Raw genomic sequence first — 27,204 nt, 5'->3', positions numbered from 1 at the left:
GATTCAGATCGATCTGGATCAGTATCAGCCATGACCGATCCCAAGTTTAGAACCTTGGTCTGGTAGGAGACCCTTTACCAGATTGCATTTCATGCTTCAGAGAATCCCCTTGACTCGCTAGCAGAGGAATAATTACTTAACATTACAACATTCTTCCCTTGTATATTCTATGAGAGACCCTTTACACGTGGCATAGTCCAATTGCGTAAAACTTATATGGAAGAAATGATGGTCTTTTTCTTCAGTTCCTTGCTAGATGGCATATTCTGATAATCAGAGTGTTTACACATTACCATTGGGAGGTTCTTCCATGGATAGAGTTTTGGAAAGGTTGAAAAGTCCTTAATTTTGAAAACAATAAGAAGAACACCGTCAATGCCACATAGTTGAGATAGACCATAAATAACCTACCTACCCACTGGTTAAAACAATAAAATCAGAAATCCACGAGACAAACAATCAATGGCCCATGGAGAAAAACTATGCTAAGAGGCCATGGTGAAAAAACATTCTTGCTTTCGGGTTATATAACCCCTTTTATGATTCTAATATCTGAACTCTGAAGCTTCAAACAAAATAGTAATTTAAATTTACTTGAATTCAAATAATCAAGTGGTGAAAAAACATTCTTGCTTTCGGGTTAAATAACCCCTTTCATGATTCTAATATCTGAACTCTGAAGATTCAAACAAAATAGTAATTTAAAATTACTTGAATTCAAATAATCAAGTGGAGAAACAGAGGTTTTGCAGATCAACAGATATTGTTTCTATAATTAGTTTTGCAAAAGCTGAACACATTACCCAGGGATCATAGGACTAGGACCCCCTTTGGATGCTCATGGCTTGGTATATGAGTAAACACAAATCATGTCTCTCCAGCTGCGTTTAAATATAAATTTATAAATTAATAAATCAAGGTTATATGAGAAAAGAAAACAGACAATTCAGTACTGATCTGAGCCAAAGGACTCAACAACAGATGCTAAAAGCACTGGGTTATAATTATTTGACTTGTTCACTTTCTAATAACAGATGATAGCCCTCCCAAAGGCCCAGTAACGGGAGCTAACCACCACAAGTTCAACTTTAACTGGCTCCTACAGACTGGAAGATGGTTCGCAGCCTCCAAAGTTTGGCAGAAAGTTTGGTGGGAGCAAGCCAATGTTACCCACAGCTCCACCCTTGGTGCATACGGTAGGGAAGATACACATGGACTTTCTAACGGCAATGAGGGGACATACTTAAAATGACGAAAAATAATACGTTGGCATCAATATAGACCATAGGCACCCACCCAACTCTGAAATCGTCAGCTTTTGCTATTTAATTTCTCTGAAAGGATCTTGTTCAGAAGCTGGGGATTGGCTTTACCTTTTGATTCCTTCATCACCTGAAAGTAATTTGTTTGAATCAGAATCATCTCAAAAAGAAAATGAATTTAATACAAGAATAACTGAACCAAAAGTCATACTCTGGGTTTTTCCATCTTTAATACTCGACTTTACAGACATTGGGAAAATGTGTACCTGACCAGCAAAATATCCTTGCAACTTAGTTTTGCCTCCACGATATTGCTGAAGCTGCTTTGGATTTTCTGCAATCACTTTATCCACCATTTTCTCAATCTCAGCAGGATCCACTATCTGTTATTTCCATATCCCCATAGAAACATCGAATTATTCAATGTAATAAAAAATTTTGTGTACTTTAACCATCACAATCTCACATTCGCAGTGTTGCAGAAGGGCTGTCATAATTTGTTTCATGAGCATAATCTATACAACAAAATATTTAAGAAATACAGTAACCACAATTCGAGCAGTAACGAATGAAATCCAACTATGAAACATAAGGTGAGCAAGATCACATAAAAGCAAATCCTACAGAACAAACAAATGCATGGACCGAAGAACCATTTACCAAATAATCAAACATGGAAGCACAACTGCCCACACAGATGACATCATGATCCATTCTAACGTACTATGAAAGCTCACTTTACACCATGGTGCACTGAAGGTTTGCCGATCACAAAAAGAAGTGGAAAATAAAATTTTGAATGGCTTGTAAGGAACCTCAGGCCAGGAAAGAAAAACTTGAGATGTCTAAGGTATGATCCAAATAGTTCATTGTAGTCATAAAGGAGATATCAGATCATCAAAATCTTTTCATAGCCTCAATAGACAAGACAAGATGCCATGCACCACAAAATCTGCATCCCCAAACCTCATAAGGAACCTCATACCAGGAAAGAAAGACTTGAGATATCTGAGGCATGGGCCAAACAGTTCTACAGTCACAAAGCAGATATCTCACATTGCATCAGCAATGCGTTATGTTCACTTCTTTTCACACATCACTACTTTACGAACATGCATTCCTCTCCCTTTGAGATGTCCACCATGGGTGGTGCAGACCTGAGTCAAAATTATCCGGGGAAGGGGAGTCACAACTTGCTCAATTAGTCTCACCAAGACAATATCATTACCGATTCCTTACAAATAAAAATCCTTGAGTACAGCAACAGAAAGCTTTGGGCCCTTCCTGATGTAATCCGGGATCAAAAAGCCTGGTTCAGATCACTTACGAGTCCATCCAAGGGAATAATATCCCAAAAAATGAAAGACAATGGCAATTCTGTAGCTACTTTTGCAAAGGGGAATGGCAGAATTTTAAATAAAAATATAAAGAAAAAGAACCCTGCCAGTATAGTGTAGGCAACAAGCAACATCAGCACGCAGGGCCAATGGGAGGGCGTGCGGGAGCATCTTCAGCACACGGAGCGAGGGGGGGCAGCATGGTCTATTCAAGCCCACCGGTGTCTGGGCATAGGCAACACCAGACTGGCAGGGTTCTTTTTCCCATAAACATATAGTAGAGGGTTGCATGGTAGATAATTAAGGGTTGTGACACAAAAGGAATTCATATTTAAAGAGAAGGAGAGACTAGGTACAACAACAACAACAACTCAGCCTTATCCCAACTAAATGGGGTCGGCTACATGGATCCTTGGCCTCCAATATAAATATAAAATAAGGATAGGGACAGAATATAAGATGACAGAGAGGGTGTTTTAGGAAGGGGGGGAATGGTGACAAATAATATAACGTTACCAAGTCTTCTTCAACCTTCGATCGAAGACACAACCGGCGAAGAGTTCCTTGGCTTGTGGCTAAGAGAACTCATTCAAAATAAAACCAAATCAACTTCAAATTTCAGCCATAGGTTACTAGCCGCAGCCCTACTAACCTCAATAAACATTTGTTGGATTCAATATCTCAAGAACCCATAGCGCTACTGCATCACTTCCCTTATATAATAAAAAGGGAGGAGGTTCTGTTGACTGCTTCAAGAGCTAAACATAGCTTGCGTAGATCCCATTGACACAAATATCTACATCATAGAAAAAAGACAACCACTAGCCTAGCCTACAGTTCAGTTTTGCATCATAGGACCAAGCATATGGAAGTTGATGGCTACTTCATAAAGAGGAAGTTGAGGCCAGTTTTAATATGATGATATCTATTCCACATATGGAGGTAGATGATCAACCGATGTAATGTTCATTCCACCATATGTATAGCAAGTTGGGCATGCCACATAATAGTAGGAGTTGTATGATGCATAGCTACATGTGAGAGCTATGCAGTCTTTTGGGAGGTCATAAAAGGGTAGTAGTATACATCATAGTAGGCGACGACTAGGCGTCCAGGCGGTTTGCTTGGGGCCTAGGCGACAGTCGTCTTATTGCACTGCATGTCGCCTTGTGCTTTGGTACTTATTTATGCCAAATATCATTTAAGTAAATGTTTTTTATATTTGTTATTTCATTTACTTTTATATTTGTTATTTCATTTACTTAAGATATTATTCATAAATAAGCAAATACCCCTTATTTGAATCCAATAAAAATAGTTTAAAAATCAAATTCCAGAAGGATAAAAAGTCACCCCCCCAAGTCCAAGAACATAAACTGGATTTTGGTTATAGGGGCGATTGTCAACTTTTAAATGCTGGGGTTTCTCAATTATGAAAATTTTATAAATTCTACCATGTTAAAACATTGTTAAAAACCAAAGGTCTGATAAAATAATATTTTGTTTTGATATCCATAAAATTATTTTCATTCGGTGATTTTAAAAGTATTCGCGCACTTAAAAATAAGTTTGACTGGAGCATTACTTTGTCATTGCAACTCAGATTTAAGTAATCTTAGAATTGTTAGAAAGCTGGTTTTATGTTATAACTTATACAAAAAATCTCATGTAAAAATAAAATCATTTGACCAGTCAAACTTATTATAGAATAAGAGCATTTCTCTAAATGTTGATTTTTTACAACTTAATATGACTTAATGTTAATTTTTTATGATTTGATGTGGCTAAGTGTTGATTTTTAATGACTTGATGTGGCTTAATCTTGATTTTTTATGATATAAGATATATATAAATTACTAAATAATGTTAGAAAATAGGAAAAATAAAAAATAACATTTGTTCGCCTTAAGCCGGGCGCCTTCTCGCCTAAACGCTTAGACAACCCTCCACCGCCTTGGTTCACCTTGGCGCCATGACAACTATGGTATACATTCATGAGACAAGAGATTCTGGTCCTTCAATCATTAGTATATATAAATGATATCAAATAGGGAGCATAAATGTGTTCTCTAGACCAAGTCTAAATATCATAATATTTAAAAGACATGAAATGTACTGAAAGACACAAATTTATCATTCATTAGCTACGAGGATATGCAATTTAGCCATTCTTTTCCTAAGCAATGTATTCATGCATTCTATTTGTGATTGTAAGTCCTTTTGAAACCAGCAGATAAAAAATTTGCACATTTCACCCATCATTAATCAGCATCAGCCTCTATACACCTATCTATTTGAAATAATAGTATCCCATAGAAGCTTTTCACCATCCAAGGAATTGGAGAGACTCACCTGAACTAGATCTTTTTCTTCTATCATTGCCTTGACAGTGCCTCCTTTGGATATTAACTCAAAAAGTATCTGCAGGTATAAAGAATAAAGCATCGAACATAAGCATAAAATTCAATTTTACATAAGATATAGCAAACCTATCTATAGTAGTAGTAGCAGTAGAGTAGCTGTGTAACCAAAACAAGAACTTGGGTGCTAATAAAACGAATTGCAATCATGGCAACAGTGAAGTTTGCATTTTAGTGCCATGATTCCTTGAGATGACCGGTATGCTAGCCATCGAGAATAACTGCAATTTGTGAGTTAGAAATCTTCCATAACCTTTTTAATCTATTTAATTCTTTTATACTAATATATTAATATTTTTTGCATTTGCCAAATTTTTTCAGGTCAAGCAGTAAACCAACTAATTTATGAAATTCTCAGAGTCCATAGCCTATATTGATGACTGTTGATGACACTTGATGATGCATCCTTTCAAACTTAATTAAAAAGGGAAAAGAAAAAGGTTGTCCGTAACAGTAGAAGGATAAAGAGACACACATGCATGCATATACGCACAGAATACCGGTTGGCACTAAGGTTCAAACATTGTTTACAAAATGGTTTTTAGTTTATACATGCTATGTAAGAACCGAAGGCAGAGTTCACCTCTTTCCCAATCTTTCCACTTATAGTCCCGCCTTTAATGGAAGATATTAGTTCAGCCAGCTCCTGGGGTGTAAGTTTTATCTCGTTTATAGACAATCTTTCATTGTTCAGATAGGCAGCAATATCACCCATTATCCAATTGGCAGCCAGCTTCACATCAGAACCCTTCCCAACAGCTGCATCAAAAAAATCTGCCACCTGAACCATTTCCAAAGTAGAAGTTAGAGTTAAACCCATATGATCACTAGGTAATTCAGGAGCTTGGTTTTAAATAGAAGCAGATAAAGCTGACTGATGGTACCATAGTTTTTTTTTGTTTTTTTGGTCAAGATAGTATCATAAATACTTATGATAAAAGCAGTGTATTGGGCTGTAAGTTAGCTTTATGTCTAACACTGGTATGTCAGACATGTATGTACTGGCAGACACATAATAGGGAAATACGTCAGACATCCACACCATGTCATCCATTCGCAATACATGTCTCGCTTCTGATACTTGACACCATAAATATAAACAAGTCTTACATTTTTATCATTAGCAAGAAAAAGTACATCCTGCATGCTGAGGCCCATATTTTCATATCGTCTGCGCTTCATTTCTGGAAGTTCAGGTAAAGAAGAAGAAATAGTGTTGACATATTCTTCACTGAGAATAACTTCTGGAAGATCTGGTTCGGGAAAATATCGATAATCAGAAAGCCCTTCCTTTTTCCTCATTGAAACTGTTCTCTAAATAAAACAGAGGTCAATGAAAAAAACAATTAGTCATGAAGTCAAAAGGATTTATTTGTCCTTGAATGAACAACATAAGTAATCAAACCTGAGTCCCCTCTTCCCAAAGTCGAGTTTCCTGTACAATCTGATCACCCTGCCCTTGACTATGGAGATCTACCTGCCTGGAAATCTCAAAATCAATTGCCCGATTTATTGCCGAAAATGAGTTAACGTTCTTTATCTCAACCTGCCAGAACCAAACAATACAAAAATACAGATCAACTAATAAAGTCTCAGAATTAATTTTATACTAATGAGAATGCTACAAATCTACAACAGGTATGAGAAGTACGCAGAAAAGATAAGGATATCCTCAATTATAATAATAGAAGTTGGAAAGCAGTCAAAGCATTCATAGTAAATCACAGGAACTTATCCTGCTTTAACTTTTCCATTCACCAACCAAAGTTTTAATTCTTATCAATGATAAATTGTGATTTACCAGTAAGAAGCAAGTTGGCTCAATTGTATGGTGTGTCCAGTGACCTGGGATCAGCTCCACTGAGATTATATTATGGGAGAAAGAACCCACCCGTCTGGCATTCCCTACACCCAGACGCAGCTGGGTGTGAAAAGACCCAGCAGCCCCCGTGCGCGCTGGGTATTTTCAGGCCCAGCGTAGGATACGCGGATGGGCAGAGTTCCTTTCCCCTTATAACACTCTATATACAGTTTTTATAAGAGGGGACATGTCATAGAATTTGCTTGACAAGGTCATGAGACATGCTTGCTTTAGTTGTGTTATTAATTGCTTTGCACTCAGTATGCAAAGTTCCACTCCATTCTGTTTTTCAGAAGCAGGATATGACAAAAGTGGCAAGAGTCAATAAGTCAAATGATCCTTTACTTTGATCTAGCCCTCTCAAAAATTTTATGGTGACACTAAAACCATTAAAAAAAAAAAAAAAAAAATTCACACATAGATCATCTTGTCTAATCAAATGATACACAAAGCACTCACAACAGTCGGATCTACTTAGAAATTATAAAACAAAAATCTACATGATCCACAGCACAGAATTTGTTCCCCATTCAATAAATAGACCATGAGGCAAGGAAGAAGTAAGAAAGGAAATCCGGATCCCAAAACCCCAAGAATTTAAATCTGTCTTCCCCAATCTTTGAATTTCTATGTATTCCTTAGGTCTATATGCTTTCTTAGAAAACAAAAGATAAAATATGAACCAAAAATGATTAATTACCTTAGTCCCAAACTCTGACTGCCCAATTGGCCGGACAGAGACATTTACATCACAGCGCAGTGAACCTTCCTGCATATTGCCATTGCTTACACCCAAATACCGAACCAACCTCTGTATCTCTGCTGCATACTCTGCAGCCTCAAGACCGCTTCTCATATCAGGCTCAGACACAATCTCAAGCAAAGGCACCCCTGCTCTATTCAGGTCAACCTATAGAAATGATCAACAAGCCCATCAATCAAACACTATCCAGCCAAAAAGAAAGAGTACTGATTACGGAAGTGGGTAAAACAGAATTACCTGGGAGTAGCTTTCAGTTCCCGAGTGAAGTAATTTCCCTGCATCTTCTTCCATATGAACCCTAGTAATCCCAAACCTCCTATGCCCTCCACCATACTCGGTGGGAAGATCCAGCTCAATGAAACCACCCGTAGCAATTGGGACATCAAACTGAGATATTTGGTAGCCCTTTGGAAGATCAGGGTAGAAGTACTGTTTCCTATCAAATTTTGAGTTCATAGAAAGGTTACAATTGAGCGCGAGACCCACTATCACAGCAAACTCAATGACTTTTGAGTTCAAAACTGGCAAAGCGCCAGGCAGGCCCATGCAAATAGGGCAAACATGGGTGTTTGGTTGAGACCCATAAAAATAAGGACACCTACAGAAGGCCTTAGTAAGAGTGGAGATCTGTACATGGGTCTCTATACCAATGATTGTTTCGTAATCCTTTGAGGTTTTCTCAACTGTTTTGGTTTGGGTACGATGAGAAAATGTTGTCTCAGATTGCTGGTTTTCATGTGTAGTTGTTGGGGCTTGCACACTTTCAGTGGTGCAAAAAAAGGCACCATTTTTTCTAGCAAAATGTGCAGACGGATAAAGAAAGAAAGGGTGTGCTCGGATCCCCCTAAAACATATCGAAGCCATCTAATTTGCTAGTTAGTACGAAATAAGCTAATTGATGCGTCCACGGAGCTTCAACCACTGCATACAAGAATGTGTAGGTAAAATAAGAGGTCATCAAAGAATTTAAACATAAGCACCCTTACGACCACAAGAACAAATAAGCACAAAAGGAAAAAAAAGCACATAATTATTAGAACCAAGCTTAATCATTAAAATTTCACATTTTTCAGTGGGTAAAGAATTAGAATATGTGATTACGATTTCACTTGTTTTTGACTTTTTATCATACAACATACAAAAAATTTGGTTTGGTTTTAGTAAAGCAGGGAAATACATTTTCATTTTTATGTTTTCCATAACTGACATGGCAAAAGCATTCTATGGTAACATGGTATAGGAACTAATCTTTTTTTATTTTTTTATTTTTTTATTTTTTTATTTTTTTATTTTTTATTTTTTATTTTTTCTTTGGGTAGAAAAAAAAATGATGTTAAAGGATTGTATGCTTAAAAATGTACAATTATAAGCATAACAGGATGAGCTACACCACCAAAGCCCCACTAGTAAGCATGGCGCATGTAAATATATCTCCTTGTTGAAATCATTTTCTTTGTAATGGTTCAAGATTTCTCCTTTCAGTACCTACTTATTCTCATTGTGAAGACATTAGATTAATTACAGGTAATGTCTGTTTAGGTTCATTCGAAAAACATGAATGGGATGAGTTCAATATGAGATGAAGCAAAGGGTTTACAGTCTCCAAATATGCCTGCAATTAATCTCTATTAGAATACTTGGGATTTCTAGTCAAGATGGGACCTCATTCTTCCTTAGCTTCTACTTTGGTGGTGATTACTTTGTTTTTCGAGTGCTTCTTGTAATTGGTGATGATACCTATCTTATCAATCTGATTCCCTTCCCCTCTATATGTGCCAAGCTCTGAAAAATGTATCCAAGTTAAAGAAGCAATGTTGATGGTCTGTCATGTTAATGTAAAAATGTCTGTTCCATGAAGGAACTGACAGAATAGAGAATATATGGAAAAGTTAACGGTTGTTATTAATTCTTGTTTTCATCTTTTGATAATCAAGATGCCTTCCATTCTTCTTTAGCTGCCTCCAATTCAGGGATCATCTACAAGTGAATCCTAGTTTGGGTTAACATCAAGTTCAGTAGGGTCACTTTAACAGTCAATGCTCTACCCTATGGAGCAATTTATGGTGTTTAAATGGTTCCATTATATCCTTCTTGTGCAGCAAACTTCAAAACACCTGGTTTCTTTATTCAATGGAGATGAAAGTTCGTGTTTCAGTTCACTAGATGAGGAGCTTCATTAAGATAGTGGAAGTGATGAACAGTCCACGAAGAAATTGATTATATAACATGATAGAAATGCGCTAACTTATCACTAATTTGACACAAATAACTGTAAATTTTTGCTACAATCAACAGTCCGGAACAAATCACTAATCCAAAATAAGGGGAATTTCTCTTTTCCAGTAAACATTCAAGATAAGATTATATACATATACACAAACCAAAAAATAAATAAATCACCAAAAAAGATATAACCAAGGAGATGAAATTATAACCTGGAATACTGATTCGTATGATCGTATCTTCAATTCCAGACCAGGAAAATGAGAGAGGGAGGAAAGAACAATATCAGAGCTGAAAAATGTCAACAGAGACATGGAGAGAATGGAGAGAACTGAGAAAGAGAGAGTTCGATCGGAGAAGATGAATGAGGAAGGGACAAGGGCGTAGCTGAGAGAGAGGGTGGAACATCACAGCCAACCGAACTGATAACCCAAATAGAAGAAGAGCTCAAAGTAATTATCTGAAATAAAATATCCGAATTTCTCAATTTCCTCCTAAAATCTTGAAAGTCCCAAATAAACTGAACACTGGTCAAAGTCGCAACCCATATTTGCGACTTCAGTTAAAACTCGAGCCGAACGCCGCTATTTTTGTCTTTGGAGGCGGATAAGTGCAGAAACATATCAGAAACGAGGATGGAAATCGTTTTTACGTTTCGCCGGCCAACTGGAAGGTCTACTTTTACGTTTCGCCGGCCAACTCATTGCAGAGAAACAGAGAGAACGAAGGAGGGAGAAGGAGAAGAGTAGGGGGCATCTGATCGTCCACGTGTCGCGATCCAACGGTGCCTCCGCCAGATTCTTTGGCGGCGGACGATTTCGAACAGAGAGGTAGAGTCATAGATTGGAGAGAGAGAGAAAAATGTGTGCACGAGCCTCTGCTCCACGATTAATTATTATTATTATTATTATTATTTTTTCTGAATGACTCCACGATTAATTGTAATATGTTAGTCACAAGTTCAAAATTTGGCAACATCTAGGGCCCTTCAATAAGGTTTCTCACGTTTCTATTTCAAGAAATGATAGAAATATAAATTTTTATTTTTAAAAATGAAAACGGAATTAAAGGTATTTGATAAGTCATGTTTTTAGAAATTGATAGTAATTATCGAAAGAATGACCACGAGTCGTTTCTAGAAATGGCGAAACAAGTAATCTAGGTCGTTTCTTGAATCATAAATAGGTAGAAATTTTTATTTCTATTTCTGAAAACAAATGAAACGAAATAGTTTTATTAAACGCTTTTTGTTCTGTTTCTACCGTTTCTGTGTCCAGAAACATGTTTCTTGAAATGTTATCAAACGGGCCCTAGGTGTGTCAATCGGTTGGGTGAGGTGCGATTGGGTTGGTCTCAGTTAGGCTTAGCTGGGCTTGGCAGACCTATATCCTTGCACTGTGACATGCCTATATAAGAAATGAGTCAATCTCAATTTGGTTTCAGACTTTAATCGATGTTCTACTAATCGGGCTAATCAAGCCAATGGACTAATGCACCATTGAGTAGGTAACTGTCGGTCCCATTTTGTTGGGATAAGACTGAGTTGAGTTGTACTACTAGATAGATAGCCAATCTCCCTAAAAGACCACGTCTCAAATTCAATGACTCATCTCAATTGTATGGACCAAGTGTATGTAGCTTCCCCCCTTGGTTTACCGCTCTCAATCCAACTAGCATCTTCACAGTGATGACAATTGTTTGGGAAAAGATTCTATTGACAAAATGGTAAAAACCAAACTATCAAAATGAAATAGAATGTCGAAGGGTACTATTAATTAACAGGTCTATTACATGTATAAGGGTTAGCTTGAAAAGCATTATGAGGCTTCTTTCGAAATCATAATAACATTGAGAGTATCTAGTTTATTTTAAACAATAATTACCTGGTGTAGTTGGTGAAGTTATTATACCTTAAGCCACGCTGACAAGGTGCGATCACCCCCCCCCCCTTATAGAGTAGGTACCTATTAAAAAATCCCATCAAGTTAAAACAAAATCACATCATAAAAACACCCCAAATTGTTTCCTTAGTTGAAGGTCTAACACACCATACCATTGTGTCTTCTTGTATGACTAAAGTGGCTTTGAAAACATAGATTGATTATCATTTCCATCAAATACTTTTTCATAGCCAATCAACAACATTGCAAGAGTATCCCTTTGGCCTTTCCCTAACCTTTCTCTTTGCACACGTCTCCAATGAAGGGAACCGAAATGACCATTACAATATGTTGTTGGTCAGTTTCAATCTTTATTTTAGGAAAAAATCAGATTTTGGTAGGTTTTGATTTTGCCTGATAAGACCAACCAAACCAATTAATAGGCCAAACCCGTAAAAGATTCATATAATCCAAAGTTATTATTTGCTTAGTTAGAATGTTACCCATGTCTAAATGGGACCTCTATAAGTGTTTTAGGAATTTATAATTATTTTTTTATGGAAATAATTTGTTGTCATCAAAGTAGTCAATTTAAAAGGTTGTAACCTTCTTTTAATTGATCCTTGCATTATTCCGAAAAGCAATTCAATGTAGAGGTAAAAAATAGTTTAAGAAATTGAAAATTATTTAATGCAGTTCTAATGTGAAATGATAGGATATACCTTAATTGAAAAAAAAAAATTATATGTTATACTATAAGGGTAAAAATAACTTTTTTTTTTGGTAAGAAGCAAAAAAAGTAAAATTATAAACTTGTATTATAACCAACCTTAATAAGATTTCCCCCTTTTTTGATTGTCTATTATCTTATGCTTTAAAAAAAAAAAGTGTATTTAGAACTTGTAATTTTTTTTTATTCTCCCTTATTTTATTACTAATTTTTTTTGGTAATATTTTTAAGTCATGATAAAAAATGATTTTTAAAATAATTTGAAAGTGATCATTAGAAAATTCTATCATTGTCTTACACATTTTTTGAGTATACGTGTGAAATTATGAGATTTATCGGCATATGTTATAGTGAGATTAACAATTAATGAATAAATAACCAAACTATCCTCATAATAATATGAATTGGAATAATTGACTTCAACTATTATATTTTTATTTATTTTTTATAACTTTTGATTAGGATCACCGTCATCAAAAGTTTTTGGGGGAAAAAAAAAATCTAACTGAAAGGATATAGGTCAACCATTAATTTTTGTCTATTTAAAAATTTGATGTTAAACATTAGTCTTTTTTTTTTTTTTTTTTTTTTTTTTTTTAAACTAAGGTTTTCTACCCTTAAGGGGGTGGGATCCCCAAGGAAGAAACAAAGGTAATTCCAAATTTATAACGGGATTTAAACCCCAAGTAAGACACATCATGTAATACTTTATCCACTACAAATCACCAATAGACCAACCCCCTTGGGGTTATGGTGGTCATAATTGTTCATCTAGTATTTTGATTAAGGCTAGAATCATGAGCTTGAAAATTGTCCACCTGGATAGATAGAGATTAGCAATCATATACAAGGCGTTATAAACCTTTTTTATTTGGATTTTTGCCGTTTTATCTAACATTTACATTCATAGCAAAAAACCAATTAAAAGAATATCATTCAACCTCATTTGTTAGACTAACTGTAATCTTGATTGCTCATTTAGCTTGTTAAATCATCTGGAGTCCACATCATTTGCAGCGAGCAGTGAGATGCGGTAAGCATCGGATGATTGAGAGCATCTGAACACGCACCACAAGGGACTCCCAATCACCCGATGCTCATTACAATGGTACAATAGCTATAAACAATTTTCACAGAGTCATCTCATAATGCTATTAATCTTTCAAATGATGGAAATTCAAATGAATGATTTCAATGATCATAGTAGTTAATCTTGTGAAGCTTAGTGGTTTTCATGATTCAAAATGTTAAAAGGAATGGTCATGATCCAAATGAAAGTTTAGAAATATCAAAACATTATGATTGAATTGTATCCTTTCAGTCAATATCTTTTAAAATATATCGAAAACAAGGGTTAGCCAATGGTCTTTAAGGCTCAACCTAGGGCTTAAATATGATAAAATATCAATTTTAACCTAAGCTTAGGGTTATTTGGTTATGAATTTATAAAAGGTAAATTTTTATAAAATAAATATCCAATCTCTTGGGCCCCATCTTGGCCCCCACAGTGGGTCCCTTGTCTAGCCTCATAGTGGGTGTTTGCAAATTTCAAACTTTTACTATTAATGCAGTTATCCTTAACATTACGAACCACCTTATTGGTTGTAACTTTTCTTAATTATATTGATTTATATTTATCCATAGTTCGTAAAAGGGATTGATAAGTGACCAGCACCAATAAATAGCTGGTGGACTGAAATTGATAAAGTACCGAAAGCTTAACCGACCAAAAATCTTATCGGTTTCTATTTCTTTATCAGTGGTTTTGGTGGCCTCACCAAAAATATGACAATCCCCTCAGTCAATCGTTCGATGCGGACTGAAGTAGACTAATTGACACCTCTATTCTCCTATGCCTTCTAGCTTCTAAGTTTCGCCTATGGCGTATGGCGTATGGCGTATGGCGTATGGCATATGATGTATGGCGTATGGCGTATGGCGTATGGCGTATGGCATATGGCGTATGGCATATGACATATGGTGTATGGCGTATGGCGTATGGTGTTCACCCCCATCGTGTTCACAAACATGCCCTTTCAACCAATCACATTTTTCCACGTGTAACTTTGTAAGATCCAAAAGTAGGGAAATTTTCATAATTTATATTTTCATACCTCAAGCCTCAAGCTGGAAAAAATAAAAATTCAAGAAAAAAAAGAATATTTCAAGAGAAAAAATCAAGATGTGTTTAGGTTATGACACATGGATATTGTAGTCGTCAGTCCATAGCTACCTAGGAGAGGGATATATGATGAGGCGATAATTCAACGATTTGAGAAAAGTGTAAAAAACGAGGCATTGACAAAGACTCGAACAAGAGACTAAGAACCAAGTAACTATGGGTACGACATGAGAGATACGCGCTAAGGAGAGGAGTCAAATCCCTCTTACACCATGTGAAGTAGGATGTGACATGCCCAACTTGTGGGTTCCACAATTTTAAAACAGGTGATAGCATCATAGCATGATACAAGCGATATGAAAATTTATGTGGTTTTACATCCTTGCTTGTGATGTGAGATTTTCTATGGTTATACATCTACATTTATAACATGAGGTTTTTGATCTTTGATTCTATATCCATATCTTGACTTTAATACCAATAAAGTGTCGTGATTGGTACACACATCCTCAGACAATTTGGTTTGATTCATCATGAAACAGGATGATGTGGTGAACTGTGAACATATAATCTATCTCAAGCTATTGCCTCATCTGATCAAATCCCATGTACATGTTAATGGCATGTGGTTGCCTGCCGAAACAATATCGACACACACCCCAATACCTTATTGACCAGTAAATGCTCGTCGCTTCACCTCACCCGCTGCAGAGGATTTTTTTTTTGGGCTGCCAAAGTTTTCCTAGGGGCCCGTTTGATAACGTTTCAAGAAACGCGTTTCTGCTGTTTCTGGAAACAGAAACAACAGTAACGGACTAAAAAACGTTTAATGAAACGATTCCATTTCACTTATTTTCAGAAATAGAAATAGAATTTTCTACTTATTTATGGTTCAAGAAACAACCCAGGCGAAACAAGTTGACGATTTATGGTCATTCTTTCATTGGTTACTATCGACTTCTAAAAACATAATTTATTAAACAGCTTCAATTCCGTTTCTGTTTCTAAAAATAAAAATTTATGTTTCTATCATTTTTTTAAACAGAAAAATTATCAAACGAACCCTAATTTTCACTATTTTCTCCACCCCATGGCTCACGTAGCAACAGTGACATCCTGTCCCCGTAAGACCCGTCAATAAGGTCTCATTAGATTCATAGAAAGAAAGATCCAAGTCAATACACAATAAGAAGCTTGTGGCCGGATATATCCATTTTCCATACCCTTTTTCCTGTTTGACTGCGCACTAGGGCCCACTCGCATGGCATGGCATCATCGCCTCATAAAAAAGAAAAAATTTCGATCCATAACCAGGTTCATGGAATCACCTTGTAAAGTATAAAGATTCCAATCCAACGAATAAGAACTGAGGTGCCCATTACAATTGACTTTACATTCGCCAACCCTAAAAAGAACCCTGGCCCACATGACTCAGAACACATCGGACATGAACAAAACATATTGGGTAAGTCATGGCCCACGTGACTCACCACGACAGAGTGAAATATCTTAGTGTTTCACTATTCAACTTCAGTAGCCTATGTCTACTGTTCGATCAGGATAATCAATAAAGCTTTATGGATTCTGATTGATTAGGCATATCAAGATCCTTAAATTCTGTCAGATTAGAATATTATTTGTTGGTGTATATTATTAAATTACTGCCGAACTAATGTGAGCATAACGCCCACGAACTGTCTACTATCGAGAAGCAAAGAAAAAAGCTTTTCACTCGTGTCTCATGACGTGTAACCGCCGACTCGGTCCCGATATTCGGACCGCCCAACCTGAGTCCACTAACGAGGTCGCTTTTTTAAGACGACCACCGGCCGCCATCTCTCTCTCTCTCTCTCTCTCTCTCTACTTCGGTTTTCCCGTTTTCCCGCTGAAGGAAACCTTATAAATACAAACAAAAAGCAAAGCACAACGATTATCGAAATCAGTTTTTCTTTCGCTCTCTCGCTCTGTTTCTTGATGTTAATGCGTTTCTTGTTCAATCCGAGCAAGAACGCAAGTTTCAGAATCGTCTTTGCTTCTTTGACAAGATTCGGCGCCTTCTATCCTCTGAAGCAACTGCTCGGATCTTCTTCTTCTTTTGTGAGATTCCTGCAAAAAGCACTACCGCTACAATCTTGATTGGAAGCGGACGACATCGACTACGACTACGACTACGACGACGACAAAGAAAACAGCTACGATGACTGTGAAAGCGCCTGACGACGAAGGGATAGCGAGACGGTTCTGGATCAAGTTCAGGGATGAACCGTTGCTTGCGATATACACTCCTTTCGTCATCTGCTTGGCTTCTGGCAATTTGGAATTGGAGACTTTCCGCCATTTTATTAGTCAAGACGTGCATTTCCTTCGAGCTTTCGCTCAGGCGTGAGTTTCTACTTGATTCTTCTCTGGATTTTTGATTCTTGGTTTAGGGTTTATGGAAGGTTTTTGATCGATTGTTGGTGTCTTTTTATGTTTACTTTAGGTATCAGTTGGCAGAAGATTGTGCCGATGATGACGAGTACAAATCTGCTATTTCGGAAATGAGGAAGCATGTCTTGGTGGAGCTTAAATTGCACAAGTCTTTTGTACAAGTAAGCTTAAGAGATACTTACCTTTTCTGTTTTATTTCTAAATCTTGGCATCCGCTTTCACATTTCTTTAGAGATCGCTTGGTTGGAATCCAGAAAGACTAAATAAGAGGAATGTGATGATGTTTGAATCTTCTTTACTGCATTTAATTGTCTTTGACGGAGGCATTTTATGAAAAATCTCTTTCAACAGTCACAAAATATAATTCCCCTAAAAAATGCACCATAGAGGACTTGAACAAGTAGTAAAACATATCACCAAGGACTGAGGTAGGTTTTAAATTGTCTTTCTATCTTCTTTTCAAAATGTTTTCACTTCTGTTTTCACATTTCTTGCAAAATCTTTCAGTTGAACTCCAGCAAGACTGAATGTTAGTGATGACCTGATATTCTTAACTTCCTTTCAAAATATTCTCTTGTGTATTCACATTTCTTGCAAAATCTTTCAGTTAAAATCCAGCAAGACTGAGTGTTAGTGATGACCTGATATTCTTAACTTCCTTTCAAAATATTCACTTCCGTTTTCACATTTCTTGCAAAATATTTCAGTTAAAATCCAGCCAGACTTGAGTGTTAGTGATGACCTGATATCCTTAACTTCCTTTCACAATATTCACTTCTGTTTTCACATTTCTTGCAAAATATTTCAGTTAAAATCCAGCAAGACTGAATGTTAGTGATGACCTGATATTCTTAACTTCTTGACTGTATTCAAATGGGAATGTCCTCTTTAACAATTTTAGCATTAAATAAAATATTGAATTCATGATTTACAATTCCAATTCTATCAATATTATGTTTATCATCAATGAGGACTCTACTAAATATATCAGCAAGAATTGAGGTGGTTTCTTATGGACCTATCAAAGCATTATAGAATAAAAGAAATTATCCATGGTCATAGCCTTTCTTTATGGATTGGCGATATCATCGCAATACCCCTTTGAATATAGATGAATGTGCAAGGGTTGGTGGCAATTTTGTATTTTGTGCAATGGAAGGAAATTTTTTGTATTGGCAGAATTTGTCACAGAATACACCTATCATGTTACCCTATTCAACCTTTTGGTATGAAACTAAGATCTGTTGGTTGATGGATTGGTGAGATGAGAGTTCCTATGCAAAAACTTCTTTTAATGTGGTGGAGTCTTAGTCTGAATGCCCTTCAAACATGTGCTAGAGTATTTTTTTTAAAAGAAACAGAACTTTCCAGAGATCATAATTGGGCCTTGGGCATCCATATTACGCTGGAATAACTTTTCAATCTGGTGGTTTTCATTCCACCTATATTATTTGGTATTATGTATTTGAAATATACCCTTTCTTTTGAGTTTATTTAGAGTGCCCAGGGGATTCCTGGAGGTTTTGGAAGGTATGCTATTGTGGCTTAAGAATAGCCATTTACTGGACATTTAATTGAGTTCTGGAGCTTATTTAAGTCCAGGATTAGAAATCCAAGGACTGAGCACCATACAGTTTGATGTTCTGAGGAGTGAGGATCATTGTCTTGGTTGCCACTGTTGTTCCAATTAGTCTAATAAGCAAGAGTTGCTATTTTTTTATTTTTTTTTCATCTGTAACATTATCTACCATGAATGAAGCAGGTTTTGTGTATGTTGTCAAGGTCTAGTTCTGTCATTTCTATTGATGGCTCAATAATGCCGGACCAGTTTGGTTTGGTTGGTTTAGTCTGGTTTGGTCCAGATCTGAACCTTTTTCTAGTTTGATTTGGTTAACAATAGTACCAGTCTACTGTTTACATGACAGTAACTCATAACCAGCCTTGCGTATGGATTTTTTCTTTATCATCAAGTTTCCTAGTTAAGATTAGATTACTCACATGGATTGAGGATGGGAGATTTTAAATCCTTTTCTGGTATTATCAATTGTATCATAATAATACCAGTACATCTTCTACAGTCAGCTATGCAAATACAGTCATTCGGTGATGCTGGCCTACAACATCTATGTAGTAAACTAACTTCATTGCAGATCATTATATGCTACCCATAGTTGCACGAAGTCTAGGCGACCCAATCATTGGAGGGGGCCTGGACGCAAGGCAACACCAACTAGGCACCCGTCTAGGTGATCAAGGCGCCTGCGCACCTGGGCGTCACTTTGACAACTATGATGCTACCTGTAACTAACTGTTTGAATGTTTAAGAGAAAAAGATCTGATGCTTGGTTTGCATACATGCTGAAACTGTGCTGTCCTTTAGGGGAATGTCCTCATGTTTGATTTTAAGGGACTACTCTATTGGGCTGAGGGTCAAAGGGAAGGCATACTTTCTGACAGATCTGGGGTGGCCTCATGTCTGATCATCTCACTCTCATTATTGTAAAGTTTATAATGAGATGATGCACTTCCTTCCAAATGAGGCATCTCTATGCCAATCTTGTATCACGATTGAGCATTGCTGCCAAGAACTTGCCTGTATTTCCCTCTTTTCTGTATTTCTTTGTTTTCAGATCATTTTTTTCATTCTGTAAAGGGATGTAACAATTAGCCTCCAATCTCGTATGTGTATCTTTCTTTTTTAAAAACTAGTTTTACTTATCACAAATAGAATAAAAGGTTAAATAGCTTCGATTGCATGTGTATGTATCTTTTTTTTCCCCTGTCAATTTTTTATCCATTTAGTTTTTCTATTTATAAATTCTAAGGGAATGACCATACAGGAATGGGGCATTGATCCTGCAAATGAGTCAAGTGCCACCCCAGCAACACTGAAATACACAAATTTTTTGTTGGCAACAGCCTCAGGAAAGGTGGAAGGAGAAAAAGGTCTCGGTAAAATTGCTACTCCCTTTGAGAAGACAAAAGTTGCTGCTTATACACTGAGTGCTGTGACACCTTGCATGAGGCTTTATGCCTTCCTAGGCAAAGAGCTACGGGCATTTCTGGTTCCTGATGAAGGCAGTCACCTCTACAAGAAATGGATTGACAACTATTCCTCTGAAGCTTTTGAGGTTTGTCTCGTTAGTAATATATTATACTTTTTATTCTCCCTGATGGGTCTTCCAATCAATACACTTTCTGATACTGCCATTTATTATTTTCTGATTGATTAGTATCGTTAACTCTTTAATTTCAGAATACTGTACTATTTATTCAAGGTGCTTATCCAATTTTTCCCTCCCTTCTGAATGGGTACAGGCATTGGCTCGGCAGACTGAGGAGTTGCTTGATAAACTGAGTGTCTCTTTGACAGGCGAGGAGCTTGACATTATGGAAAAGATTTATCATCAGGCTATGAAACTTGAGATAGAATTTTTTACTGCCCAGCCAGTTGTTCAACGAGCTATAGTTCCTTTGACTAGAGTGCTTGACCCTGCGGAGTATCGCCTCATTCTATTTTCTGATTTTGATTTGACTTGCACCATTCTTGATTCCTCTGCCATTTTAGCGGAGATAGCAATATTAACTGCACCAAAAGCTGATCAGAGTGGAACAGAAAATCCACTTCCCCGGAGGTCATCCGCTGATCTGAGGAACTCATGGGGTGTTCTTTCAAGGCAGTATACAGAAGAATATGAACGATGCATTGACAGCATTATGCCCAATGAGAAAGGTATAAATACCCGGTGCCTTTCTTCATGGTAATTATTCATATTTCATTCAACGCATTGCATTTCTAAGATGGTCTCAACTGCCATGATCAGCCACTTATGGAGAGTCAGTATTTACTTTTCCAACATCCTATTGTTTTGCAGTGCGAGAATTCAACTATGAAGGTCTGTCCAAAGCATTTGAGCAAGTCTCAGACTTCGAGAAACGGGCAAATGCAAGAGTAATTGAGTCAGGAACACTGAAGGGTTTAAATCTGGAAGACATAAAAAAGGCTGGTGAGCGACTTAAACTCCAAGATGGTTGTACTGGGTTCTTCCAGACAATTGTAAAGAATGAAGGGCTGAAGGCCAGCGTCCATATACTTTCTTATTGTTGGTGTGATGATCTGATTAGATCAGCCTTCTCATCAGGTATTTTCTTTACTATTCGATTGGAAATATTTGATTGGGATCAGTGTTTATTTATTTATTTATTTTTTTCAATCTTTATTGTCATTTGGTTACCAATGCAATTTTCTAGAATTGTAATTATATAGATCTGCATTGTTAAGCTATTTTGTTTCTTTTTTGCTGGTACATGCAAGCTGAACTGAACCAAACATACCAATACTGAACTGACTTTTTGGTCCTTTTCTGCTGTTCTGCACTTCTACACTATCTAGGACTCTAGACATTTGGGTCAACTGCTTGGGTTCTAGTTGTGTACTTTGATATAATGTTAGTTTCTTTATCATACATTGTGCAAAAACAGGGCTTCCATCGATTTTGGAGCTTGTGAAGCTTTCTCAATAATTTCCTGTTATATTAGATGCAATGAGTTGTCTTACTATATTATTAGACGTTTTGTTTGGAATTTGGGTCAGTAATTACTAGTTTATACATCTTAAGACATCTCATTTGGTGCTGTTTATAGAATTATGGGTACCTCAATTCTTATTCTGCATTGTGGTATCATGAACTTACAGAATGGGCAGCTGAACAGATTTGTGTGAATTATTTCTGATTTTACCTTGTCTTTGGTGGATGGGTGTAGCATCATGGATGCTTGTCTTTATTTTTTTGGTATCCCAGCTTTGAGAGGTTAGGTAATAAGTATGGTTGTAAAGTCAACATGTACATAGAACAGAACATTTCTCTGATGACTTTGGTGCTTTGAGTTAATGTGGTTGAGGATCCCATTAGCTGTTAGCTGTGACATGGTAGAGATCACAGAAGTGTCATTACCATCATGGTTTACTACCATTGATTCATATATGGCTTCTACCATTGTGTCAACAAACCCCAGACAGCATTGTAATGGGCTCTGCACGTGACATCCAAAACTATATTTCTAAAAGTTATTTAGAAAAACAGATTAACACTGAATCCTGTTCAGTCCATCTCCCAACTCCCTATCCTTGTCTCTTGTTATCTTGATCATTCTTTGTTGGATTTACTTGTATTATTGGCTAGTTTTGATTTTTGATTAGTGTTAGCTATACAAACATTATGTTGTATCTAAAGTTCTACTCCTTTTTTTCTGTTGAGCAGGGGGCCTAAATGTTCTGAATGTACATGCGAATCAGTTTGTATACGAAGAATCTATTTCTACGGGGGATATTATTAAGAAGGTAGAGTCTCCCTTTGACAAAGTTGAAGCTTTCAAGGAGATTCTAAAGAATAGCGGAAATGATGGGAAGCAATTGTCTATCTACATCGGAGACTCAGTGGGTGATATGCTGTGCCTACTGGAAGCTGATGTTGGGATCGTGGTAGGATCAAGCCCAAGTCTGAGGAGAGTTGGAAGGGCATTTGGTGTTTCTTTTGTTCCATTGTTCTCTGGTTTAGTGAAGAAACAGAGGAAATTCGATGGCAGCTCTTGTAGTAATTGGAAGGGGTTGTCTGGCATTCTTTACACGGTCTCTAGTTGGGCCGAAATACATGCCCTCATTTTGGGGCCTAGAAGTTAGAACTTAGAACCATATCTTGTAACCTTGCTGGGAAAAAAAAAAGGAAAGGAAAAGATAAAAGAAGGAACCACATTTTGATTGCTGATGATTATGCCTTCTTCCAAACAACCCCCATGCCCTGCCTCATCTTTCCTTTCAATGCAGATAATAAAGTCAGAACGGACAAACAGACAGGAAATGTTACTTTAAGCGGGAGAGATCTGAAAATGTACAGTTGTAATAGGAATTAAAATGTAGAATGGTAATGAAGCATCTGTTTTCCATTAAAAAAAAATTTGGAGAAACAGATTTTGAGAAGATGATAATGTCGACATTTAAGTGGATAGGTTTTCCTTGGTGGCACATCAAGAGAGGTGTTGCTTGATCATGATGGAAAATTGCATTAGGGAGAGCTAAGTTTATGTCTAAGTTTCTGCTCAAATAAAGTCCACCATCTAGCAAAATATTTGAAAAATTAAGATCATGAAGTGGGTGTATAGAGTATAGAAATATATGGGAAGATAAATGGTTGAATTTGAGTTTAAAAATTTATTTTTCAGTAAGAGAGTTTGAAATTTAACATGTGATCAATTTAGACTGTCATCAAAGAGAAAGAATAGGATAAGAAATTTATTAGTAAGTTTTATAATCATTTTATGTTTTTCATAAAGGTTTTTTGTTTAGATTTGAAAGTTCACTTCCTTCTCTTTATTTCCCTTGTGACCATCCAGAGAGCTTAGACGGAAAATGACATTTTGTAATTTTATGAAATCTTAATTGATTTTTCAACCATTGTCCTTTATTATTATCTTTATTACCTGAAATTTGACCGATGAGAACAAGGGTTTTTTCTTCCATCACAGCTTCAGATCTCTTAGTGAGTATGGACTTGACACACGATTGTGCTTGTCGGTGATTAAAACTTACAATTTTCCCCCCAACCCTTCCCCTTCCCCTTCCCCTTCCCCTTCCCCTTCACCCCCCCCAAAAAAAAAAGAAAAAAAAGAAAGTGACCCAAAAAACAAAAAGGGTCAAAAGTGTCTTGTACATTCACGAGACACCACTGACTTTTCCTTCGTACTGTAAAGAATTTCGTATGAAATAGTAATAAAGTTGATGCCAAGGTGACTCTTAGGCCCCGTTTGTTTAGAGGGGAGGGTGGGGTGGGAGTCTCTGATATATGGGTCCCATATGTTACTGGGGTGAGCAACCGGAATGGGAAAGTGAGGGAGGGTTACTGTAGCATCCCACCCCAGATCGTTTGGTTGTGTTGGAGGAGAAAGGGAGACTGAGGAGAGAGGAGGAAAAATCAACAATGAAAATAAAACCCATCGAAGCACCGGAGGTGGTAACGAGGGCGTTGCTTTCGCCGATGAGGGAGGAGGGGACGATGTTGACGAGGAGGGAAAGGGATTAGAGCATAGAGACAGGGATGAAGAAGATCATGATCGAAATACCAGGTTTGCTTTTGGAAATTCCAGACCTTTGCTGCAGTTTTTTTCCCTTTAAAATCCAGCAGATTTTTCCAAAAACCTACGATTTTTTTGTTTAATCTCCAAAAAAAATTTTAATCTGAGTTTGAATTCCCTTATTCCTGAAAACTCTACTTTGCAAAGACTTTAAAATTTTAATCTGATGGATTTTACTTGTATGAATTCTAGATTTCACCACCAAAAGAGAGACACTGGGAAGCAACAAAAGTTCTAGGGCTAAAAAGCTCTAATACCAACAGCTATCATTCTCGCATTTCTTCTTGATCCACAATTTCAGATTCCAGTGTATTTGATCAAACCCTAATCGCCGAACAGATTTGGAAAGCAGCGATCAAGAACAACCAAGAAAAACATGGCTGGGGATCACACCATGTCCTGCTCCCTTCCTAACGCCTCAACCTGAAAGGCGTGGAACTGATCCCAGAGTGTCATAACCCGCATCCTTTCTGGCAATGGCGACGGAGATCTCACAGAGAGAGAAGTAAGAAGGGAAGAGAACGGAAGCCAGAGAGAGAGAGATACCGTTGCATCTTCTTGGAAATTCCGCAAAGTCCCAGCAGAGTCCCACCAAATTGGTGGGACTTTGTGAGGGCCTGGGGCGGGAGAACCACTATGCCACATGGGCCGACAGTGAAATTGTGGCTGTCTGCTCATTCTCCCACCCCTTACAACCAAACAACTCAAAATACCACAATTTTAGGAAAAGTTGAGAACTCTCCCACCCCAACAATCCCACCCCATCAAAACCCTTCTAAACAAACGGGCCCTTAGGGACTGTTGTGGATTACGGATTCTCTCCTCTCTCCTCTCTATCCTTTTAAAAGGTTAGCAGAAATGAGCAGTGAATGGCTATCCTAGTTACACACCACAGATCACACCAATCGAATCTCCAACCTCTTCGAGTTCACTTCTCTCCACGTTCGTCTCTCCAATGGCGACCCTACAGTCCCTTGCATCATCCTCACCAGTTTCTCATTGTTCACAGCAACGACGCGCTCCTTCAGGTCATATTCTTCTTCTTCGTTTGTGAAAGACTCTGATTTTATGTTTGCTTGTATCCCAGTTTCAATGCTTTCTACGAAATGAGATTTGTATAGATGGGTTTTGGCTAGAATCAGTTAATTCGGTAAAGGGTATTCATGCTTGATGCTTCGCGAAGATTCATTTTTCATTTTTTAAATAAAAATTCCCTCTTATTTTGATAATTCTGTGAAAATTTGGGGTTTTTTAATCTATATTAGGGGCTTAAAATATATCTCGGCTGTCATCGCTTGTGATAATGTAGATCTGTTTCAGGGAGTTCGGAGAACCAGGTAAGTGTATGTTGATGAGCATATGTGAGCGGAAGGACTCTCTCTTGCTTTACTCGATATGGGCTCTTCATGTTCTTTGCCTTTCTAGTTTTGTGACTTTTGATGTTGTTTAATTGGTTTAGAAGATTATGTTTTTGTTTCAGTTGGAAGTAAAGATAGTGGAGTATTTCTTGATTGAATATGAGATTTTCAGGGTCATGGTCATCATATGAATTTTATACCATCCTCCCACCACCCCCACCCTCTACCCCCAAGAAACAGATGAAGAGACATCCTTTCTGTATGTGTGAAAATATGTTAGTTGTACTGTTACAACTCTGGACCCTCATACAAGCCCCAATTATACCTGTTTTGAGCCGATTCTTCTGCCATTTGATAAACAAATATGAATTTGAATTGAAACCGAAACTTAAACTTAGTCTATTACAACCCTTATGCATTGTTAGTGGGAACTGTCAAGTCCTGTGTTGCTTTCTGTTTAGGAACCAAGGCTTTTAAAATTTTTACATTTAAATTTTAAAACCTTTTCAACCTGAAATTGAGGAAAAGAAGAAAAATAAAAATGAAACTCAGAACAACATTAAGAAGAATCTAAACTATCTGTTTATGGAGTCGTATGGAGATGAATTCTTAATTTCACTGTTAATACATCATGAACAACATTTTTGTGTTCTTGATCAGTTCAACTTCAAGTCCTATGTTACGTACATATAAGGTGATTGTTATTTATCTAAGAAGACCCATTTTTTTTTTCTTTAAAAATTTGTTGAGATTATGCATGCAAGTCTATTTAGCTTCTCATAAATGCCAGAGTGACAATTTATGCACTATGTTCTTTCAGTTTCTAGGTTTATTTACCACTATTTTGTTTTTAATTTTGGGTCTTAGTCATTTGTATATAGCCTTTCAACCTTGGCATGATGGTGTCCTGAGAGCTTATGAAACTAAAACTATGTATGCTTTTGTATGATCCTTGAGAAATTATATCAGAAAACTTGGGGAAAAGGAATTTGTAGCAGGTCTAGGTTTTGTCACATATGTAGATGTAAATGAAAGCTCCTCATGTTTCAAGCTAATACAAAACTATTCATGTTCTATGTGCAGGCTTGATATCTTTACTTTCGGTAGTACGCCGGAGTGCATGTTCATCATTCAATGGAAAATCATTGCAGCTATCTCGTCCACGGTGGGAATCATTGAGAGCAAATTCTCAAATACCAAGGCCGATAACAATGATGGTCAGGCCAACAATTCAGTTCATCCAAGGAACTGATGAGCAGACAATACCGGATGTAAGGCTAACCAAATCAAGAGATGGTACAAATGGTATGGCGATTTTCTCTTTTGAACAACCTTCCGTATTTGATGCATCGGGGGAACTTGGTGACATCACAGGCTTGTACATGATTGATGAGGAAGGAGTTATTCAGTCAGTTGATGTCAGTGCGAAGTTTGTTAATGGAAAACCTGCAAGAATAGAAGCAAAACATGTGATGCGAAATCCTCGGGAGTGGGATAGGTTCATGAGATTCATGGAGCGCTACTCTAATGAGAATGGCTTGCAGTTCATCAAGAAATGAGGCAATGTACTTTCTTCAAATTTCATGTCATTATGTAACATTTTGTAATTAGGCTATCTGATACTTGATAAGCTTAATGACGTTTGATTTGATTAAAGCACTATATGCCTCTCTTGCTCTGATGGGCTTTG

The 27,204-nt window shown here is 37.0% G+C and overlaps 3 protein-coding genes across 3 annotated transcripts; 2 read left to right on the top strand and 1 right to left on the bottom strand.

Moving 5' to 3' along the window:
• Positions 1-885: 885 nt before the first annotated feature.
• On the bottom strand, positions 886-10,507 carry LOC122092153 (glutamyl-tRNA(Gln) amidotransferase subunit B, chloroplastic/mitochondrial). Its single transcript, XM_042662486.1, has 9 exons — positions 10,079-10,507; positions 7,881-8,564; positions 7,581-7,790; positions 6,425-6,565; positions 6,130-6,333; positions 5,603-5,800; positions 4,952-5,020; positions 1,529-1,645; positions 886-1,392 (listed from the first exon to the last, which is right to left on the bottom strand). Exons 2-9 carry the CDS (start codon positions 8,505-8,507, stop codon positions 1,312-1,314), a joined length of 1,647 nt encoding a protein of 548 aa, XP_042518420.1. The 5' UTR covers positions 8,508-8,564; positions 10,079-10,507; the 3' UTR covers positions 886-1,311.
• Positions 10,508-16,461: 5,954 nt separating this feature from the next.
• On the top strand, positions 16,462-22,793 carry LOC122090964 (bifunctional TH2 protein, mitochondrial-like). Its single transcript, XM_042660741.1, is given in 7 exon segments — positions 16,462-16,704; positions 16,706-16,980; positions 17,081-17,189; positions 19,869-20,159; positions 20,347-20,761; positions 20,904-21,170; positions 22,290-22,793. Coding segments are annotated over 7 exon segments (1,908 nt in total). The 5' UTR covers positions 16,462-16,572; the 3' UTR covers positions 22,709-22,793.
• Positions 22,794-24,966: 2,173 nt separating this feature from the next.
• On the top strand, positions 24,967-27,195 carry LOC122090862 (photosystem II reaction center PSB28 protein, chloroplastic). The gene is made up of 2 exons (XM_042660599.1): positions 24,967-25,184; positions 26,598-27,195. The coding sequence occupies exons 1-2, from the start codon at positions 25,112-25,114 to the stop codon at positions 27,071-27,073; spliced, it is 549 nt and encodes a 182-aa protein (XP_042516533.1). The 5' UTR covers positions 24,967-25,111; the 3' UTR covers positions 27,074-27,195.
• The last annotated feature ends 9 nt before the right edge of the window (positions 27,196-27,204 follow it).

This window comes from Macadamia integrifolia, chromosome 10 (assembly GCF_013358625.1).
Source record: "Macadamia integrifolia cultivar HAES 741 chromosome 10, SCU_Mint_v3, whole genome shotgun sequence".
Lineage (NCBI taxonomy): Eukaryota > Viridiplantae > Streptophyta > Magnoliopsida > Proteales > Proteaceae > Macadamia > Macadamia integrifolia.
Note: the sequence above shows the minus strand (reverse complement) of the source record. Positions and strands in the feature narration are given on the sequence as shown.

What these genes read in the sequence shown, in the direction of transcription:
- LOC122092153 (XM_042662486.1), bottom strand. Translation starts at nt 8,507, where the DNA reads ATGGCTTCGATATGTTTTAGGGGGATCCGAGCACACCCTTTCTTTCTT. An exon ending in AAGAAAAAGATCTAGTTCAG is followed by an intron (nt 1,646 to 4,951) that starts GTGAGTCTCTCC and finishes TGGAAATAACAG; the next exon opens with ATAGTGGATCCTGCTGAGAT. An exon ending in AAGGATATTTTGCTGGTCAG is followed by an intron (nt 1,393 to 1,528) that starts GTACACATTTTC and finishes AATTACTTTCAG; the next exon opens with GTGATGAAGGAATCAAAAGG.
- LOC122090862 (XM_042660599.1), top strand. Translation starts at nt 25,112, where the DNA reads ATGGCGACCCTACAGTCCCTTGCATCATCCTCACCAGTTTCTCATTGT. An exon ending in GCAACGACGCGCTCCTTCAG is followed by an intron (nt 25,185 to 26,597) that starts GTCATATTCTTC and finishes TTCTATGTGCAG; the next exon opens with GCTTGATATCTTTACTTTCG.